The following is a 17,574-nucleotide window of genomic DNA, read 5'->3' as shown; positions in this document are numbered from 1 at the left end:
GGCACTCAAGCACTCAAACCAGAAACTTCCAGTTTCCAACCTGGGTCCTCAGCGTCCCAGGCCAACGATCTATCCACTGCGCCACCTCCTGGTCAAGGGATTTTTTTTTTTTTTTTGTAGTCACCTATTTTCTGGCGAATTTCATAAGTTTTTATAACATTTAAGCTTCCTTTCCTTCCCACTAGAGGCCGCCCTCCAGGCCAGCCTGCGCAGCCGCCCTCCTCGCGGCCCCGCCTCTCTCCCCTCTGGCCTCTCAGGCCCACCCCCCCACGCCTCTCGGGTCCTTCCCACGCCTTTCCGGCCCCCACCTCCTACGCCTCTGAGGCCCCGCCCCTGGCACCGAGGCCTGTGGGAGCGGCTTCCGTGGATCCGCGCGTAGCAACGGCTGACACCGCGCTTAGCCTACGCAGGGTCTTAAATTCTGCAAAACGTCGCGTCGCCCCGGGTCCACTCGCGGTCGCACTGTTCCCCTCACCGCGAGGTAGGAGAAAGGCCGGGGACGGGGGCGCCTCGGGGGACTGGCGCGGGCTCCGCGCCGCTCGGGGATCCGGGGACTAGGGGGCTGGCCTGTAGGGGCCGCGAACGGCCTCTGCCTGCCGAGCGGCACCCGCCCCCCTCGCCCCGCTGACCGCGCGTCTGCCCCGAGCCCGAGCGCCCGCCGCCATCACGTTTGCGTGGCCGCCCGGCCCAAGTCACAGTCACGCCTGAACCAGGAAGGTGGGCACCGAGTTAGAGCTGGTCGCAGCAGACGTGGTGGACTCTCCCTTGTCCCGTGCGTGTTGGGTAAAGTTCGTGAAAAGCGCCATTCGTGGGGTGTGCTGGCGCACAGCTGCAAGTCCTCACCGCCCCTCACCCCGCCCCGAAGGTGGAAACAGCCAAAGACTGCAAGTGCTGTTTTCCCCGAGACCCCTTCGGGGCCTGAACCCCACTGTCTTCTCTACCCGGTTCACTTCCTGGCGGTGAGCTTGAAAGAGACGGCAATGGGCATATGGGAGAGAGGCTGTCCAGCCTGGTCAGTACCGTGAAAACAAATACCTCTCACATTTCAAACATTCAGGGAGTCTTCTCCCCAGATCTTCTCAAAGCGGGACTCTTCTGCATAAGCTGCTTTTCAAATAGCGTGGAAGATCTAGCAGACCTTCGTTCTGCCACCCGTACCTGTTAGCCAAGTATTTCGTTTACCTTTCCCAGCCTGACTTTCCACGCCTTTCAAGTTTGTGTGTTCAGGCCCTGTCTGGGTAGCTCAGTTGGTTAGTGTCGTGTCCATACACCAAAGTTGTGGGTTCCATCCCCCGTGAGGGCACCCGTGGGAATCAGCCAGTGAGTGCGTGAATAAGTAGAACAACAAATCAGTGTTTCTCACACTCTCACATCAATTAGTTAATATGTTTTGGGGTTTTTTTTGTATTTTTCCGAATCTGGAAACGGGAAGGCAGACTCCCGCATGCCCACCAGGGGGCGATGCTCTGCCCATCTTGGGGCGTTGCTCTGCCACAATCAGAGCCATTCTAGCACCTGAGGCAGAGGCCACAGAGCCATCCTCAGCGCCCGGGCAAACTCTGCTCCAGTGGAGCCTTGGCTGCGGGAGGGGAAGAGACAGACAGAGAGGAAGGAGAGGGGGAGGGGTGGAGAAGCAGATGGGCGCTTCTCCTGTGTGCCCTGGCCGGGAATCCTGCATGCCAGGCCGACGCTCTACCAATGAGCCAACCGGCCAGGGCCAGTTAATATGTTTTTTAAAGTGTGTATGTTCGATGGATGAAAACTGTTTTCAATCTGGTTGCAACCCAGCAGAAAGGATGGACCTCTGGTTCTATAAATTGCTGTTTTTATAGCACATGTCTAAGCCATACTGACTTGACACAGGGCTCATAATCAGGTGGCTTTTTTTCAACACAGTAGTCCTCAAAGTGTGGTCCCCAGATCAGTGCTGTCAGCAGCATTGGAAACTGATTTGAAGTGCACATTCTTAGGGATTGAGGGGGTGGTGACAACTCCCAACCAGGACTTAATGAACCAGAAACTCGGTTGGAGAGTAGTAGCAATCTATTTGAAGAAGCCCTTAGCTTTCTGAAGCATGCGGAAGTCGGAGAACGGCCATATTGCTGTATATGTAATCCCAATGCATTATTTTTACCAAGGAATAATTTTTCACTGCATGAATATACCACATTTTGCTTATCCATTATATTGATGGGCACCTGGTGTGTTTCTACTTTGGGCTATTATCTATGAAGCCCTGTGAACATTATTATACATCTTTCATATACATATGTTTTCATTTCTCTTGGGTAAATAAATACTTTGGAATGAAATTACTGGGCTGTAAAAGATATATGTTAATTTTATGAAACCACCAGACTCTTTCCTAGAATTGTACCATTTTATGGTCCTACCAACAATGAGTATTCCAGTTGCTCTCTATGTTTGTTGACATTTTTTGTCATTGGGCTTTGTAATTTAGCTGTTCTGCTGGGTGTGCAGTGGATTCTGCCTGTCTCTGTCATTGACTATTACATACCTTTTTTCTGCACTTGATACTAAGCTCCTTGAAAATAATGATGATGAACTATATTCCTCTCGAGTGCTTGTCAGTATTCTTTGCAGGAATCGGGTATTTTTGGTTTTTTTGTTAGATTTTATTTATCACTTGAGAGAGGAGAGAGAGAGAGGGAGAAGGGAGACACAAGGGGGGGAGGAGCAGGAAGCATCAAATCCCATATGTGCCTTGACCAGGTAAGCCCAGGGTTTTGAACCTGTGACCTCAGCGTTCCAGGTCGAAGTTTTATCCACTGCGCCACCACAGGTCAGGCCAAGGGAATAGGTTTGGAAAGAATGTGACCCTAGGGCAACGGATGAACATTTTGCCACCTAGTTTTGAAACTTTGACATGAAAAAAGTTTTAAGCCATAACAATGTAGAGAAGTGCCTGACCAGGCAGTGACGCAGTGGGTAGAGCATTGGACTGGGACACAGAGGACCCAGGTTCAAGACCTCGAGGTCGCCAGCTTGAGCGCGGGCTCATCTGGTTTGATCAAGACTCACCAGCTTGGACCCAAGGTCACTGGCTTGAGCAGGGGGTCACTCAGTCTGCTGTAGCCCCTCCCCCCATCAAGGCACATATGAGAAAGCAGTCAATGAACAACTAAGGAGCCACAACGAAGAATTGATGCTTCTCAGCTCTCTCCCTTCCTGTTTGCCTGTCCCTATCTGTCCCTCTCTCTGACTCTCTCTGTCTCTGTCACAAAAACAAACAAACAAACAATGTGTAGAGATGAATTTGACCAGAAAGGTTGTTAAATAGTTATTCTGTATTTCAATTAAGAATTATTCCTTATCCCAAGAGCATATTTACACTGCCAGTTTTGCCTAGGTACAGATGATGCAGAATGTACACCTGGCCCCAGAGACAGATGAGGACGACCTTTATTCTGGTTATAATGATTACAATCCAACCTATGATACTGAGGTAAGAAAAAAAAATTTGTGTGTGTGTGTGTGTGTGTGTATTGCTTACAAATATTAAGGGATATTTCAGAATGAAGTGATAAAAAAAGCACTTGATTTTTTTTATTAAACAAGAACATCATAAAAGCAAACAAGTCAAAGAAAGTTGTTTGATTATGCAAATGAGATGCAAAACCAACTTTTATTTCACTGATGAAAATGCACTATACAAAAGGCTGAAAGTACTGGAGTATCCTTTGCACATTCTCTGATCCCCTAATTTTTGTGAGCAGTGTATATACACTTGTTTTCTATGTTGGTCTTTGTTAAGCAACTGGTTCATGAAAAGTTTAGATTTGAGTATTCTGCATTACTATGCTTTTAATTAAGTAAACTGATTGAAAGCTTAGACAAGTGCTATAACTGAAGACTCCACTAACTTTCACCAGTAATGATAATAGGAGCTGAAGGGAAAATCATGAGAAAGGTTATGGAAGCGAATTAGGATCAATCATACACTGTTCTTCAGCACTGTCTATCTGAATGTGTGAGTTTTAAAGACTTAGATCACTGAAGTACTTAAAATCAAGTTTTTTTAATGTTCTAAATTTGAAATGTCACATTGAGATACTTTATTTTCATTGAGTTATGTAAGTATTTTATAGAAAATTTAGAGGAAAGAATAGGTATAAAGAAAAATTAAGGCCCTGGCTGGTTGGCTCAGTGGTAGAGCGTCGGCCTGGTGTGCAGAAGTCCCGGGTTCGATTTCCCGGCCAGGGCACACAGGAGAAGCGCCCATCTGCTTCTCCACCTCTCCCCCTCTCCTTCCTCTCTGTCTCTCTCTTCCCCTCCTGCAGCCGAGGCTCCACTGGAGCAAAGATAGCCCAGGCACTGGGGATGGCTCTGTGGCCTCTGCCTCAGGCGCTAGAGTGGCTCTGGTCGCAAAAGAGCGACGCCCCGGATGGGCAGAGCATCACCCCCTGGTGGGCAGAGCGTCGCCCCCTAGTGGGCATGCCGGGTGGATCCCAGTTGGGCGCATGCGGGAGTCTGTCTGTCTCTCCCCGTTTCCAGCTTCAGTAAAATAAAAAATAAAAAAATAAAAAAAAAAAGAAAGAAAAATTAAAATCATAGAAACTGTCACTACCTAGAGATAACCATGAACTAACTTACAGTGCTCATCTCTCCAAATATTTTCTATGCAGATATGTGTGTGTGTCTTTAGAGTTTGGAGTAAATTGGTGTCGTACTCTGTACTGTCTTCTAGCCTGCTTTTTCTCTTTTATTACTATCCCCTTATGTCAACAAGTCTGTGTCTACTTAATATTTAGTAGTGTAGGTATTTAAAAAATGAAATTCTTACTAAAACAAATATTTTAAACCTTTTTACCTCATTGTAAGAATTATAGTTTTCAAATCATAAAAAAACAAAAATCCTCTTTATGAACTCATCTTGAATTAGTGTGTGAGAAAAGTAAGGGTAAAACATGTGGGAGATAATTCACTTGCTAGTGTATAAGAATCAAACATTAGCATGTATAGAACTTTAAACTAATTTAGGAAATCTCATTCTATTCCACTAGAGTTTTTCATATACCTTCTAGTCATTTTCAAATTATTTTTTTCTTTGGAGAAAAATGGTGATCTGTGAATTTGAGACCTAGAAAGAAAACAGAAAGTATTCACTTATTCTATATGAAACAAAAATCTAGGAGATACTGACCATTGTAAAAAATTTTGAAAAATATGGCCCTGGCCGGTTGGCTCAGTGTTAGAGCGTCGGCCTGGCATGCAGAAGTCCCGGGTTCGATTCCCGGCCAGGGCACACAGGAGAAGCACCCATCTGCTTCACCCCTCCCCTTCTCCTTCCTCTCTGTCTCTCTCTTCCCCTCCCGCAGCCAAGGCTCCATTGGAGCAAAGATGGCCCGGGTGCTGGGGATGGCTCCTTGGCCTCTGCCCCAGGCGCTAGAGTGGCTCTGGTCGCAAAAGAGCGATGCCCCGGAGGGGCAGAGCATCGCCCCCTGGTGGGCAGAGCGTCGCCCCTGGTGGGCGTGCCAGGTGGATCCCGGTCGGGCGCATGCGGGAGTCTGTCTGACTGTCTCTCCCCGTTTCCAGCTTCAGAAAAATACAAAAAAATTGAAAAATACAGAAGATCAAAGAAAAAATAAAGTGACATGAATTCTGTCACCTAAAGATCACCTGAATTAGACATATCACCTAATGTTTTGTTGTATTCCCTTGTCTTTTCTACACAGATGTTTCCTTCCTTGCATACACACACATACACACAAACACACACACAAATGCACATATAGGAACATACAAGATGATGTAGACTCCTTTTAATAATTTTGCATGAAAATATAGGCATTTTCCTACAATAATATAAATTATGGAAACCACTGATCTCTCCCCCTTTCTCCTGTTATCAAAGTTAAATGTATAAAGAATATACATGCCATTGTTGAAAAATAAAACTACATATAAGTCTCCAGTATTCAGAACTAACTACACTTAACGTTTCCTTCTTCTTTCCTTCATGAATACAATTGTAGCATGTTTGACTTGAACTAGCATATATTTTTCTGTTTGCTTTTCTACATTCAACTATATTATAACAGTTTTGTAGTAAAAATTGAAATAAGTGGAATTTTAATGGCTACATACTGAATATATAGAGTTGATTACAACTTTTCTGATCATAGGGTATTTATAGTTTGCTGCTGCTATAAATAACAACAATGCAGTGAACAATTTTATGCATAAATAATTTTCACATTTTGATCAAACATTCTCTAGGATAGAGTCCAGGAAATGGAATTTAGATAGATCATGAATATGATTGTTTTTAAAGCACCAGAGGAACTTCCTAACTCTTGAGGTCATCACAGTGTAGCTTCATTGTTTCATTTGAATTGAATATTCAGAATATCAGAAACAAAATAAATCATATAGTAAAAAATATTTGCCTTTCTTATGGTTTTCTTTTATCTTAATTGAAATAATAAAATGTTTAATATATAACTGAATTACTTGAAATAGTTTTTAAGCTGTTCCATAGATGATGCAAGCTGTTACTCAAATCATGAAAAAGAGAAAATTACAAAGTTGTATTAGTTGGTATTTGTAATTGGAGGATTTGTTGACAATTTTTAGTTTTCCAGAATTCATTGAACTGATTAATCAATTTTACTAAAAGGAATACTAGAAGACATCCTTTTCCAAAAGATCTGCTGATTACTATGATTAATTATGCTGAAGTTTACCTGTGGTTTTATACTTCAAATGGAAATTGCCTAGTTTCTATAGCTAACCAAGAATTGTGTACTTGTTTAAAATTATGTAGCTGATATGGAAGGTTATGAAGATTATTTAAAATAAAAATTAAAGGAGCCTGACCAGGCGGTGGCACAGTGGATAGAGTGTCGGACTGGGATGCGGAGGACCCAGATTCAAGACCCCGAGGTTGCCAGCTTGAACGCGGACTCATCTGGTTTGAGCAAAAGCTCACCAGCTTGGACCCAAGGTCGCTGGCTCAAGCAAGGGGTTACTTGGTCTGCTGAAGGCCCTCGGTCAAGGCACATTTGAGAAAGCAATCAATGAACAACTAAGGTGTTGCAACGAAAAACCGATGATTAATGCTTCTCATCTCTCTTCATTCCTGTCTGTCCCTATCTATCCCTCTCTCTCTCACTCTGTCTCTGTAAAAAATTAATTAATTAATATAACTCCTGGTTATATAATCATTTTACTTTGCAGTTTTAAAAAGTTAATTGATAGTGACTCTATTTTTAATGTATTATTTGTATTTAATTTTTAATAACCAAGTATATATATATTTTATTTATTTATTTTTTTTTTCTTTGCTTTTTTTTTTTTTTTTTTTTTAATTTTTCTGAAGCTGGAAACAGGGAGAGACAGTCAGACAGACTCCCGCATGCGCCTGACCGGGATCCACCCGGCACGCCCACCAGGGGCGACGCTCTGCCCACCAGGGGGCGATGCTCTGCCCATCCTGGGCGTCGCCATGTTGCGACCAGAGCCACTCTAGCGCCTGAGGCAGAGGCCAAGGAGCCATCCCCAGCGCCCGGGCCATCTTTGCTCCAATGGAGCCTTGGCTGCGGGAGGGGAAGAGAGAGACAGAGAGGAAAGTGCGGCGGAGGGGTGGAGAAGCAAATGGGCGCTTCTCCTGTGTGCCCTGGCCAGGAATCGAACCCGGGTCCTCCGCACGCTAGGCCGACGCTCTACCGCTGAGCCAACCGGCCAGGGCTACTTTTTTTTTTCTTTTTGGAGAGAGAAAGGAGGGGGGGAGGAGCAGGAAGTATCAACTTCCATATGTGCCTTAACCAGGCTAACCCAGGGTTTTGAACCAGTGACCTCAGTGTTCCACGTCGACACTTTATCCACTGCTTCACCACAGGTCAGGCAGTAACCAAGTGTATTTTATGGGAAGTACAGTAGTACCCCCTTATCCACAGAGGACACATTTCAAGTCTCCCAGTGGATGCCTGAAACTGGCTATAGTACTGAATCCTATAAATACTATGCTTTTTCCTACACATACATACTTGTGGTAAAATTTCATTATACATTAGGCACAGTAATACATTAACAACAACAACTAATAATAAAGTAGAAAAATTATAACAATATACTGTAATGAAAATTATGTGAATATCATGCCAGAGGTACCTGGGGAGGCTAAAAGAGGCCTCAACTTGATAGTGTGGTCCAGGTCCTTGTAACCATGCAAGAAAAAGCCTGACCAGGCGGTGGCGCAGTGGATGGAGCGTCAGACTAGGATGTGGAGGACCCAGGTTCGAGACCCCGAGATCGCCAGCTTGAGCACGGGCTCATCTGGTTTGAGCAGAATCCCACTAGCTTGAACCCAAGGTCACTGGCTCCAGCAGGGGGTTGCTCAGTCTGCTGAAGGCCCACGGTCAAGGCACATGTGGGAGAGCAATCAATGAACAACTAAGGTGTTGCAACGCACAATGAAAAACTGATGATTGATGCTTCTCATCTCTCTCCGTTCCTGTCTATCCCTTTCTCTGTCTCTGTAAAAAATAAATAAATAAATAAATAAAAAAGAAAAAAAATTGAGGGCAAAACAAAGGTTCAGCAAGGCACAGTAAATATATTAAAACAAAAGTGTGCACTTGAGAAGGGAGTACTGGCAAACTCAGCAAACAAGACACTGTGGTGGAGTTTGGGTAGGTTTTTATAAAACATAGGCAAGGGGGATAGAATGGTCCTCAGTTCTGATGCTCGTGGGGTGACTGTTGATGTGGCTTGTCCTTGCCCCTCCTCTCTGGATAGTGATTTCTTTCTTTGATCCTTCTGGAACTGTCATGGTGATTAAAGGGGTGGAGTGGTTCCCAAACTGCAGTGTAAATTTGGTATAATGATATTATATTAACCCTGTTGGTCACTTGTATGTCAGCATGGCTGCTGAATTTGGTTGAGAACAACAGTGTTCATTATCGTAACAGGAAATTGGGAAGGAAAGGCGGGGAAACAGGTAGTTAGCAAAAGTTGCATGTGCAGTATTCCAGCCAGGACAGAAAAGGGGAGAGATAGAACTTGAGGCCTTTGTTTCCTATCTTAAATTTCTTGACTCATAAATTTCCCCTGAATGATTTTGATCCCATTAAGATGAAGTAGTTGCTTTGGGAGAGATTGGGCATAGACCCTGCCTACACTGGGATAAAAAAATCTCCCTGCTGGATCTAAGGTTCTCAGAGCTCTATATCCCCTGGAGGTTGAGGCATGGGCTGGAATCCTTGGAGAGTTATCATCTTTACATGATACTGTTTTATCCTAGAAGATACAAATTTAACAAGAAGATTAAAATGGTATGGACCAAATAATAAAAGGAGGAGAAGAATTATTAACTGACTGAGGAGTGGAAAGAGCCAGGTGAAAGAAGGGAGAGCCTTTTTAATTGCGTTCCAAACCACAATGGGGTCTGTTTCTTGGGTGCACCTGTGAAGCCAGTATATCTGCTCATAGATTTTTTTTTATATTATGTTCACTCTGACCTGATTTGTTTGCACATGTGCAGCAGGTTTTGTTAGTGACTGCGCTGTGATAAGGTGCCAAGGAATTGCAAAAATTGTTAGCATTAGTATTTTAAAAGAATCAGGCCCCCTTACCCCTCCTTTCTGAGGAAGAAAAAACAAGAAGAATGCAAGAAGAAGAGCTTGCAGGGCCAAAGTCAGCTAGTCACAGTTTAACTATTTACTGTAGTTCTCGGGGAGGACTGACACCACTTACTAGACAGAGCAAAGAAGATAGAGGCTATCTGAAAACCCCTTCCTCTTCTCCTTTCTTAAAAGCCTTCAGGAAACAATGTTTACGTACTTTAATTAAAACTTTTTATGCTAATCCTGACTCACTCTCCCAGCCTAGAATCATAAGAGTGATGTATACCTCTAGACCAGTGATTCTCAAAGTGTGCGCCAGGACGCGCTAGTGTACCCTAGAAGATTTCCAAGTGCACCCTATGGTATTCCAGAGAAATATGTGCCTGTTGAGGATCAGAAAACCAACAGGGTTTTTGGAGTTTAGATTTTTGGGGGACAGAGGTATGGGGAATTGGCTGTAAGCTGACAGTCTGCCCAACCCCCCTCCTCACTTGCCTGATTAGGTTGCAAAAGGCTGTTAAACTGTGGTGCTGGATTGTTTACACTACCCCCCCATGTTCCCCGGAAAAACTGGAGGCAAGTTTCTTCTATCCTTTGTTTAGTGTAAAGTTAAGATTTGCTAATGGCCTCACTTTGCCCTATAAATAAAGCAAGATGCGGTTTTTGGGGTGCGCTTTGTTCTTGCCAGCAGCAGTTACAGGGCCCTCCCAACCCCATATTTTCTTAATTCCCCATATTTTCTTAATTATACATGGTTCCCACTCGGGACCTGGAATTACTAGCTGTGCTGGTTCGTGGCATGTGCCCAGATATAAAAATAAATATAGTTACTCTATTATACCATTTCATTATGGAAATAGCACTCTTTTTGTTAATACATCATTATTATATTTATTAACACATCATTATATTATTTTTAGATAAATACTCCCAAATAAAATGGATAGATTTCTCAAAAAGAAGCGTGATGTTGAAGAATCCAATTCTGGAAGTGAGCAAAAGTTAAGTGTAAATAAAATAGGACTTGAAGGCTAATAGGCAGAATTTAATTTATAGCATTTTCCATCACTTAACACTGACCAATACGATTGGATTAGAAACCCATTCATGGATGCTTAAGTGATTTTGGTTTAACATTAACAGAAGAAGAACTGGCAGCTATATCCACTGATCGTGGATTGATCACTAAACATAAGGAATTGTCTCTTGAAGCCTTTTGGATTTCTATAAAAGAAGAATATGTAGCAATATCTAAAAAAGCTTTGAACATTTTATTACAATTTTCAACCATCCTATTTATGTGAATTAGGATTTTCTACCCTCAACACAATTAAGAGTAAAAAAAAAAAAAAGGAATTCTTCAATGTAGTGATGAGGAAATGAGAGTTTGCTTTTCAGATATATGCCCAAACATTGAAGAAATCACTAGGACACATCAGGCTCATGTTTCTCATAAACACAAGAATGAAAAAACTTAACACATTCACTCTGGGACTTGCCGAATTTACTAAATCTTACTAAGAATGTATTTATGTATATAAAAAGATAACTTTTTTTTGTCATTTTTAAAATTTTTTAAGCCCTCTTTTTTATGAATTCTAAAAAGCATAACTCAAAATATGTAACATAAAAATGTTTTTTACTGTTAGAATAAATTTAATTTTGTATTTATTTTGTTTAATTATCATAAAAGCACGCTTGGACTTTATATTTTTTTCTTTAATAATTGACTTAATTATTATAACATATTTCTCAGGAATTTGTATATATGCACCTATAATTATTTGTAGGATTTTAAATGCGCCTTGACTTCAAAAAGTTTGAGAACCACTGTTCTAGACAAAGGGATCACAAGCCCTCCCTTGCATGAAAATCTGATTTCTGTAACATTTTATATGCTTTCTAATAATCATCATTTTGTAATTCTTTGTATGTACAAAACTTGTAAACTAAGCAAGCAGGGGCTAGCTTTGGACTTCCTACTAAGCTAACCCCAACACTCTTAGCAAAAGTAACTTCATTTAGCTTCTCTCCTTATCCTAAACCAAACATTTCCCACTATTGTGGCAACAAGGATAGATTGTAAATCTTGGAAGATTTGGGAATGTCTTTGTCAGGTATGTAAAACATTCATCACCTGTGTTATCTTATGGTCTTAGTGTGTAGGAATGTTTTTTCCTTTTGATAGATCCTATAGGTGAACGTTGTAACAAGACAGCAAAAACTCAATAAGCTTGTTAGTAAATGACTTTTGTACCATGCTCCCCCTCCTTTTCCCCCTAACCAGTATGTGATTATGTCTATATAACCAGCCTCAGAGCTATATTCTGAACTGCATGATTTGGGATTATGCCCCGTGCATGTTGCCGGTTTAATAATAAAGCTACTCCTAAAATTTCTTCTATAACCTACCTTGGTGTCTCTATGTAACTCACAGGATTACTTGACAACAGTGCAAACGCCTCCCTGTTGGGCTAAGGAGGCAGTCTAGGGCGAGTCTATTGTCTAGAACTACATTAGCTAGAGAATCTAGGGATTCCCAAATTCCCTGTAGGGCCTACCATATGTTGGTAGCAAGGTCTTCTAGGGCCCAAGGTAAATTGCAGAAGGTTATCTTATGATAGGCAAATCCTATCCCGGGGTGGCTATGCCAATTGCTGTGCCTGTGCCTGCTAGGATTAGGCCTAAAGTTCTTTGGCTGTTGTTGGGGAGGTTATATTGTGGACAGTTATTCCCGCTCTTGTGGACCCTAATGGACCAAGAGTGGGCTTGCACTGTCCCTTTAATTTGGAGTTGTCTATGCAGAGGTAGGCCAAAGCCTGGAGCAGAGTGGTAAAAGTTCTTTGGAGTTGTTTGTCATAGGGGAGTTGGTATTTAAAATGTCCTCAAGGGAAGGCATACCCTGGAGGTGCACAAGCTCTCCTAGCTAATGTGTGTTTAGCCAGGTAGTAGAGTTGGGACCCTGTGCAGGGGTATGACCTCAGGACGGCTAAAGTGGCCCTCCTGTTAATTTGGCATCTCTAGACCTGTAGGGGACTTCCAGGCTCAAGGAATGTGATAAGTTAATTTCCAAGCCTGTGTCCACATTTCTCCCAATAAGTGCATCTTCCAGAATGATGTTTGTTGTTTTTTATTCCTTTTCCATCAAGAACTTGTAGGAGGCAGGGCACCCATGGCTGATGTTAGGAGAACAGAGTTGTGAGCTGTCGAGTCTTAGTAAAGATAGTAGGGGCGATGAAACCCCAGTAAACATTTCATTTGGCGTGGGCTTATTTGTGCACGTATCTCGGGGGATGCAAGTAAGGCTAAGGGAAGAACAAATAAAAGTGGGTGGCTGTTGAGCTGACCTGTGGTGACACGGGGGATAAAGCGTCGACCTGGAACTCTGAGGTTGCTGGTTTGAAACCTGGAGCTTGCCTGGTCAAGGCACATATGGGAGTTGATGCTTCCTGCTCCTCCCCCTTCTCTCTGTCTCTCTATCTTCTCTCTAAAATGAATAAAGTTTTTAAAAAGTAAAGTAAATAAAATAAAGTATATGGCCATTTTCTCTGGGTGTGATGATAGAGTGGAGTGAGGAGAACACAGCCAAGAGCCTCTGTGGTACTGAGATGAGCCTACAAGGGCGAGGCTTCCCACAATGCTTTGGGGAGCCAGAAAGAACAAGGTCTGGACCTGTTATGGGGATACACTTGAGGCTTACTGTGTGAACCTGTGGGTGGGGATGGCAGACCCAACAGACAGAAAGATTGTTTCCTAAAGCAATGATATTTGAAAGGTTAAGAGAGTTCTGTCTCCAATCTTCTTAGGTAATGGGGGAATTAAACAAGTAGGGCTAGAATTACCATTTTAAGAGCAAGGAGGCCATTGCTAAGTGGGGTGCTTGGTGGTGCACAAATGAGGAGAAAAATGAGGGCCACAAGAAACCCTAAGCAAAGAAAAAGGCCTAAAATTTCAGTGGCCAGATGGTGGGTCATTTACTTAACGGTCTACAGGTGTCCTTTGGGTTGTTTCTTAAAGAGTAACTTTTAAGCCCTCCAGATGTTCCTGGAAAGACTCAGGAGAGAAAGGTTTTTGTCTGTTGTTGTTGTTTTTTTTTTGTATTTTTCTGAAGTTGGAAACGGGGAGGCAGTCAGACAGACTCCCGCATGCACCCGACCGGGATCCACCCGGCATGCCCACCAGGGGGTGATGCTCTGCCCATCTGGGGAGTCGCTCTGTTGCAACCAGAGCCACTCTAGTGCCTGAGGCAAAGGCCATAGAGCCATCCTCAGCACCCGGGCCAACTTTGCTCCAATGGAGCCTTGGCTACGGGAGGGGAAGAGAGAGACAGAGAGGAAGGAGGGGGGAGGGGGAGGGGTGGAGAAGCAGATGGGCACTTCTCCTTTGTGCCCTGGCCGGGAATTGAACCTGGGACTCCTGCACGCCAGGCCGAAGCTCTACCACTGAGCCAACCGGCCAGGGCTCAGGAGAGAAAGGTTTTATTCTATATAACTGTATTGGGGAGTGTAGCTGGACTGCCGTGGAATGGCAAGCAAGACTTGGTAGGATCTTTTCTATTTTGGAGTTAATTGGTCCTCTGAGGAGCCTTCCTTCCAGGTCTTGAGGAGGACCTGTTCCCGGGAGTTATACTGGGCCTGTGAGAAGATACAACTGGGGCAGGAAGGATTTGATTGCCATAGTTTTGGAGAGTCTGTTGCACCTGTCCTAGATTGATAATATATTTAAGTTGCTCCTGTACCTCTGGGTCAAAATATATGTTAGGAAAGGTCTCCTATATAACATCTCAAACGGGCTTAGTTCTGAGTTTGCTTTGGGAGCCCCTCTGTGCCTTTGGAGGGCCATGGGGAGGAACCAGAGCTAGGTTTTTGAGGTCTCCAGGCATAATTTTGCTAAGATTTCTTTAAGGTTTGGTTAGCCTTTCCTAACTTCCACGAAGACTGAGACCCTCATGAACTGTGTAAATCGTAGTTAATATCTAGGGCAGGCATCCCCAAACTATGGCCCGCGGGCCACATGCGGCCCCCTGAGGCCATTTATCCGGCCCCCTGCCACACTTCTGGAAGGGGCACCTCTTTCATTGGTGGTCAGTGAGAGGAGCACTGTATGTGGCGGCCCTCCAACGGTCTGAGGGACAGTGAACTGGCCCCCTGTGTAAAAAGTTTGGGGACCCCTGATAGGAGTTGGGCTGTTTGTTGGGGAACTTTGGCCACATAGGAGAGGACCCTTGTCACTTTGGAGACTCCAACACAGTCTAAACTTTGGCTTGATTTCCTTAAGGAGGGCTTTGGTTACCTCAGTTGCCTTTTCAGTCCAGGTGGGGAAGGTCTCTACCCATTTAGTACAAATGTCTAGTACCAGGATATAGCAGAAACCCTGGGAAGAAGGCATTTGTGTCAAATCTATTTTTCAATCATCTCCTGGGAAGGTACCTGCCACGGACCAGCATGGCTAGTAATTGTCCAGGTCCTGAGTGAGAACAGTGCAGAATGAAGGAATAAACTCAGAGAAAAGAAGTATGGGATCAGGAGGTCTCTGCCAGCTGACAGGTAGCAAGCCAGAGCAAAACAAAACCCCCCTCTGCTTTATTATACAGTGCAGAGCCATATGCAAATAAGGAAGTCTTTGATACAAAGTTACACATCTGAGGCTTAACTGGAATGCCCCCACTGTGCATAATTGAAATCAACCAACATCAGAACAAACAAAGGGTAAGAGGAAGGGCATGTAAATGTCCTCTAGCAACTTAATCAAATAGAGGTTGTGGGGTTGGGACAAGTAGAAACACTCAGCTTCACAGCCAACATGGAGGTGTGGGAAAGAGCTTAGCCTTTAGCGACTTAAGCAAGTGAGATGGGGGGATGGGCAGCATGGACTCTGTCAGTTTACTGCCAGTCCCCCACACCTGTGTCCCCCAAAAATCTAAACTGCAAGAACCCTGTCAGCTTGCAATCTCCAACAGGTACCCCTTCTCTGGAAGGGTGTGAGAAGACCAGGATCTGGGGGAGGGGGCTTTATTTTCCCTCCTGGTTCGCTCAGGCTTCAGATAGGCCCTCCCCCAATGAAGATTTTTTTTTTTTTTGTATATTTTTCTGAAGTGAGAAGGGGGGGGCGGGCAGATAGACTCCCTCATGTGCCTTACTGGGATCCACCCCGGCATGCCCACCAGGGGGGCGATTCTCTGCCCATCTGGGGCATTGGTCCACTGCAATATGAGCCATTCTAGCACCTGAGGTGGAGGCCATGGAGCCATCCTCAGCACCCAACTTTGCTCCAATGGAGCCTCGGCTGTGGGAGGGGAAGAGAGAGACAGAGAGGAAGGAGAGGGGGAGGGGTGGAGAAGCAGATAGGTGCTTCTCCTATGTGCCCTGGCTGGGAATTGAACCCAGGACTTCCATACGCCGGGCCAATGCTCCAATGAAGATTTTTTATATTAAAGAATAGGTGGCATCTCGACCTAATGGAGAGCATTGTGAAAGGGTTTTATAATTTCCCATTGATCCTTAGTTGGGAACATCACTCTCTGATCTCTTGTCTTCCATCCTTCATTGTTGAGGGGAAAACCTGGTTATTTGGCCCAGGTGTTTTCATCAGGAGCATAACTTGGTTTGATGGGCAGAGGAAGAATATATGGAATTAGGGCCCTCATAGAAGTAGGTACCTGACCTGGCAGCCTCCTTTATAGCCTGTTGGCAAGGGAGTTTCCTTTAGATATTTTAGTTGAGTCCCTTTGATGTTCCTTACAGTGGAGCACGGATACTTCTCAGGGGAAGTTTACTGCTTTTAGCAGCCTTAGAGTTTCCAGGCATGTTTGATAGGGGAGTGTTTTTGCTGCTGGTAGACCTTCTCCTTCCAGAAAGCAGCATGAGCATGCAAAACAAGGAAGCCATATTTGGAGTCTGTGTAAATGTTGACTCTTTCGTCTTTTCCTAGTTAAGAGCTCAGGTCAAAGCTGTGAGTTCATTTTGGGCCAAGGTTCCAAAGACAGAGGCTTGGCTTCTGTAGTCTCCTGGAGACTCATGATTGCATAGCCTGTCCTCTTTCCCTGGTGAATAGAATGGCTTCCATCACTGAACCATTCCCCATCAGGGTTGTCAAGGGTAATTTTAAGTCAGGTTTGCTGGAGAATATCTGTTTGCAGTAGTTTCAGCACAGGAGTGCAAAATGTCCTGGTTCTCAGGGCCCACTGCAGGAGTTAAGGCAACCAGGTTTAAGGTTTGGTATACTTTTAGAGTGCGCTCATGGGAATCTTAGGAGAAGAGTCTGGTATTTAGTAAGTCTTTCTACCACTATCCAGTAATATTCTTTTGCCTCAAGGACAGTTTGAACCTGACGTGGAATTAGGACTTCTAAAGGTTGGCCTAGTGCAGTGGTCGGCAAACTCATTAGTCAACAGAGCCAAATATCAACAGTACAATGATTGAAATTTCTTGAGAGCCAAATTTTTTAAACTTAAACTACATAAGTAGGTACATTCCTCATTGAGGTAGTGCCCGCACGTGGTATTTTGTGGGAGAGCCACACTCAAGGGGCCAAAGAGCTGCATTTGGCTCGCAAGCCGCAGTTTGCCGACCAGGGGCCTAGTGGCTTAGTGGCTTCCTCCATTAACAAGGCAATTGCCACTACTGCCCATAGGTAGCCTCACTATGCAGTTGCCATAGTGTCTAATTGTTTTTTGTTTTTTTTTATTTAATAATTTTATTTTTTTAATGGAGTGACATCAATAAATCAGGATACATATATTCAAAGATAACAAGTCCAGGTTATCCCGTCGTTCAATTATGTTGCATACCCACCACCCAAAGTCAGATTGTCCTCTGTCACCTTCTATCTTGTTTTCTTTGTGCCCCTCCCCACCCCCTTTCCCTCTCCCATTGCCCCCCCCCCCTAACCACCACACTCTTATCAATGTCTCCTAGTTTCACTATTATGTCCCACCTACGTATGGAATAATACAGTTGCTGGTTTTTTCTGATTTACTTATTTCGCT

At 44.0% G+C, this 17,574-nt stretch overlaps 1 protein-coding gene across 6 annotated transcripts in view; it reads left to right on the top strand.

Moving 5' to 3' along the window:
* The first annotated feature begins 332 nt into the window (after nucleotides 1-332).
* IFT88 (intraflagellar transport 88) overlaps nucleotides 333-17,574 on the top strand; it is a 152,116-nt gene continuing 134,874 nt past the window's right edge. For 2 of the 6 annotated variants that reach the window (XM_066369219.1, XM_066369216.1), the window contains exons 1-2: nucleotides 333-481; nucleotides 3,371-3,466. In XM_066369219.1, coding sequence (XP_066225316.1) covers nucleotides 3,377-3,466 — 90 coding nt within the window. In that variant the 5' untranslated portion in view covers nucleotides 333-481; nucleotides 3,371-3,376. Of the gene's footprint in view, nucleotides 482-3,360; nucleotides 3,467-17,574 lie in introns of all 6 variants that reach the window. The other 4 variants (XM_066369221.1, XM_066369220.1, XM_066369218.1 and 1 more) reach the window with 3 other exon arrangements.

Source organism: Saccopteryx leptura, chromosome 2 (genome assembly GCF_036850995.1).
Source record: "Saccopteryx leptura isolate mSacLep1 chromosome 2, mSacLep1_pri_phased_curated, whole genome shotgun sequence".
Classification (NCBI taxonomy): domain Eukaryota; kingdom Metazoa; phylum Chordata; class Mammalia; order Chiroptera; family Emballonuridae; genus Saccopteryx; species Saccopteryx leptura.
The sequence above is the reverse complement of the archived record's forward strand: the minus strand, read 5'-3'. Positions and strand labels throughout refer to the sequence as shown.